Genomic DNA, 2,793 nt, shown 5'->3' on the forward strand with positions numbered 1-2,793 from the left:
CAAGTCCTTCTTTAATGAGATTCAAATATCTGTTTAATTGAAAGTGTGAGCAGTGAGATATTTAGAAGACACGTGGGGAATGAAGTTTGAATGAAAATGGATGAATTGTTTTGTTTTGTTTTCTCTGTTTCATAAAGCCATCACTCCTGAAAGAAACTTCGTCAGCAGCAAACGTTTCCACTAGAAGTCTTTCTCAATGTCTTCAGCTGAAGAAAGGCTTCTTATCGAAATGTCTGTCATTGATGTTAAGTTTTTCTAAACTGCTGCGTGTTCAGTAAGCCTGGGTGATAAAATAAAGAATTAAACATCCCCTCTCATTATGTTCTTAGATCGTTCCTGTTGGCTGTCTTTTGGAAGAAGTTCCGGCACAGACTAGAACTTCGGGAACTATTTTTCAAATCCACCTGCTAAATACACACAGACCAAGACAAACAAAACCCGTTGAGCCTGTCTTTGAGAACACAGCATTGAACAAATCCAACGCTACATAAATGAGGACTAACTTTGTGGAACATCATCGCTTTCTGATGTCCCTGGCAAACCTCGGCACTTGATCTTGGACAATTCTACAGGAAACCATTGCGACTGCAGATTGCTGGAAAACAGCTTCTCTCCTCTTTTAGGGCTCAATGCCATGCGTGAGTCATCGGCTCAGCCTGACTGGACAATGGAAAGCCTGCACTCTCCTGCCATGAGCATTGCCGACAGTTACTATGAAGAAAGGCTCGGATCCCCGCCCCCTTCCGGGCTCCTCAAACCCAAACCCAGCACGAGCTGCCGGCGCAAACGGGAGTTCATCTCGGACGAGAAGAAAGACGCCTCCTACTGGGAGAAGAGGCACAAGAACAACGAAGCCGCCAAGCGCTCGCGGGAGAAGCGCCGCCTCAACGACGCGGTCCTGGAGAAGCGCGTGCTGGCCTTGAACGAGGAGAACGTGGGCCTCAAGACCGAGCTGCTGCAGCTCAAGCTGCGCTTCGGGCTGATCAGCACCTCCTCCTACGTGGAGAAGAGCCAGCAGCTGAGCGCCTGCTCCGTCAACCGCTACTTCGCTTCCAGAGGCTGCTCCAGCGGCTCCCAGGTCGCGCTCCAGTCCGATTCCTCCGAGGCTGAGCAGTCGAGCCAGGGCGGGGGGCACACCCCTCTGGCAAAGTACTCGCCCCGCGGCTCCCTCTCCGACATGTCCGACAGTTCTTGCAGGGGCAGCCCCGAACCTATGAACTACGACCTGAAACCATCCCACTTGGACCTTTCCCCTTCCCCCTCCTCCTCCCCCTACTCCCCCTCCTCCTCCTCCTCCTCGGAGCAGGAGAACCCTGCGGTGATGTTCCGGAGTTCATCCCACCGCCACGAAGCGGGAACGGCTTTCCATCACAGGCCGACGCCCCCCCACAGGGGCGTGATCCTCTACAGAAACAACGGCAGCTCTTACCCAGTGGAGCCTCCACAAGACCCAGAGCAACAGCAGCAGCACCCAGCCTCCCTGGAAGAGCTCGGCACAAGCCAGGCTCTGTCCGGCTACCTGTACCCAGCTCCCCAGCCCCAAATCCTAGCCCCTGCATCTCCTCTTCCCTACGAACCTTCAAGTCTGGCAGGGCAGGAGACCTACAGTCGCCAGTCCCCGGCGCCACCCTACGCGGCGGACTTCTTGAAACCCAGCTGCACAGCTTTTGAGCACCCCTACCCCAGCCCCCCGTCCCACAGCTACGCGGACAGGAGGCACGGCTACTTCCACAAAGCCTCCGCTAAAGATTGTCCATCCTCCTCCTCCTCCAGCAAGGGCAGTCCCAAGAGCTCCGATAAAGACGCATCCACCGACGAAGACTCCCCGGCCTCCTGTCCAGAGATCAGAGGCTACCACTGCCTGTCCGCCCCACCTCTGTCCCCATTCCCCCAAACCGACTCCCAGACGGAGATCAAAGCGACCGCCTTGCCCCACAAACTGCGACTAAAGTACCGGGCGCTCGGCAGTAGCTTAGAGGCTCCCGTCCTGCCACAGCACCCCTACCTAGTGCTCTCTCACGGCAACCAGCAAGCGGGCAGCGAGAGGGACGACCGCAGCGAGGAAGAGGCCTACCAGACGGCAGTCGGGTCCTGCAAACCGCGAGAAGGGGAGTCGGAAAGGTGGGCCATTAAAAGGCGCGACTAGATTCTAAAGACTCTAAGCACCCCTGGTGAGGTCGAGGTGGAGCCTGCACAGCACTTGAGAATTTTCTCTGCTGCAGGGCGTAGAAGGACTAGGGGATGAGGGATGGGGGGAAAAAGGGAAGGGAAACGTACTTTCTTAGACAGGTTTGGAACTAGTCATATGAAGCTAACAAGACTCACGCCAAGCTGGCTTTTACATTGCAAGAACGTTTTCTCGACCAAAGAAACTAGTTCCATTCACCGCCCCACCCACCATGCCTCCTAAAATGTTTTTTTATTATTTTTTTTTTTTTTTACAAGCACTTGGATTGTAAATTTGAATGTGATATATATATATTTTAAATAAGATAACGGGAGATGAGTGAACGGGGGGCGTTGTGTGTTGAGACTGCCGTGCTGTTTAACTGGTGTTTCAGTCGCCAGGCAGACCCCTTCAGAAAGTGGCGCGGTGTCGAGGGATTGGAGCAGGCTAGGGAGCTGTGCACTACGAGAGCCGGTTCTTGAAGTGGGGCACTGCTGGCTGTTTCTAGGGTTTCTGATCGTTTTGTTTCCGTTTTGAAGTTCTTTAATATTGAGTCCATTCCCTCCCCCTGTGGGTTTTGACGACTCCCTGTTCCAGAACATTCTGTTATGCTGCTGCTGGGAATG

The 2,793-nt window shown here is 53.7% G+C and overlaps 1 protein-coding gene across 1 annotated transcript; it reads left to right on the top strand.

The window, feature by feature from the left end:
• The first annotated feature begins 308 nt into the window (after nt 1-308).
• Nucleotides 309-2,786, top strand: LOC121312353. Its single transcript, XM_041244219.1, has one exon. It carries the CDS (start codon nt 635-637, stop codon nt 2,144-2,146), a length of 1,512 nt encoding a protein of 503 aa, XP_041100153.1. The 5' UTR covers nt 309-634; the 3' UTR covers nt 2,147-2,786.
• The last annotated feature ends 7 nt before the right edge of the window (nt 2,787-2,793 follow it).

This window comes from Polyodon spathula, unplaced genomic scaffold (genome assembly GCF_017654505.1).
Source record: "Polyodon spathula isolate WHYD16114869_AA unplaced genomic scaffold, ASM1765450v1 scaffolds_3823, whole genome shotgun sequence".
NCBI classification, from domain to species: Eukaryota; Metazoa; Chordata; class Actinopteri; order Acipenseriformes; family Polyodontidae; genus Polyodon; species Polyodon spathula.

Bases quoted from the DNA above. Each gene is read 5' to 3' on its own strand.
- LOC121312353 (XM_041244219.1), top strand. From the start codon at position 635: ATGCGTGAGTCATCGGCTCAGCCTGACTGGACAATGGAAAGCCTGCAC.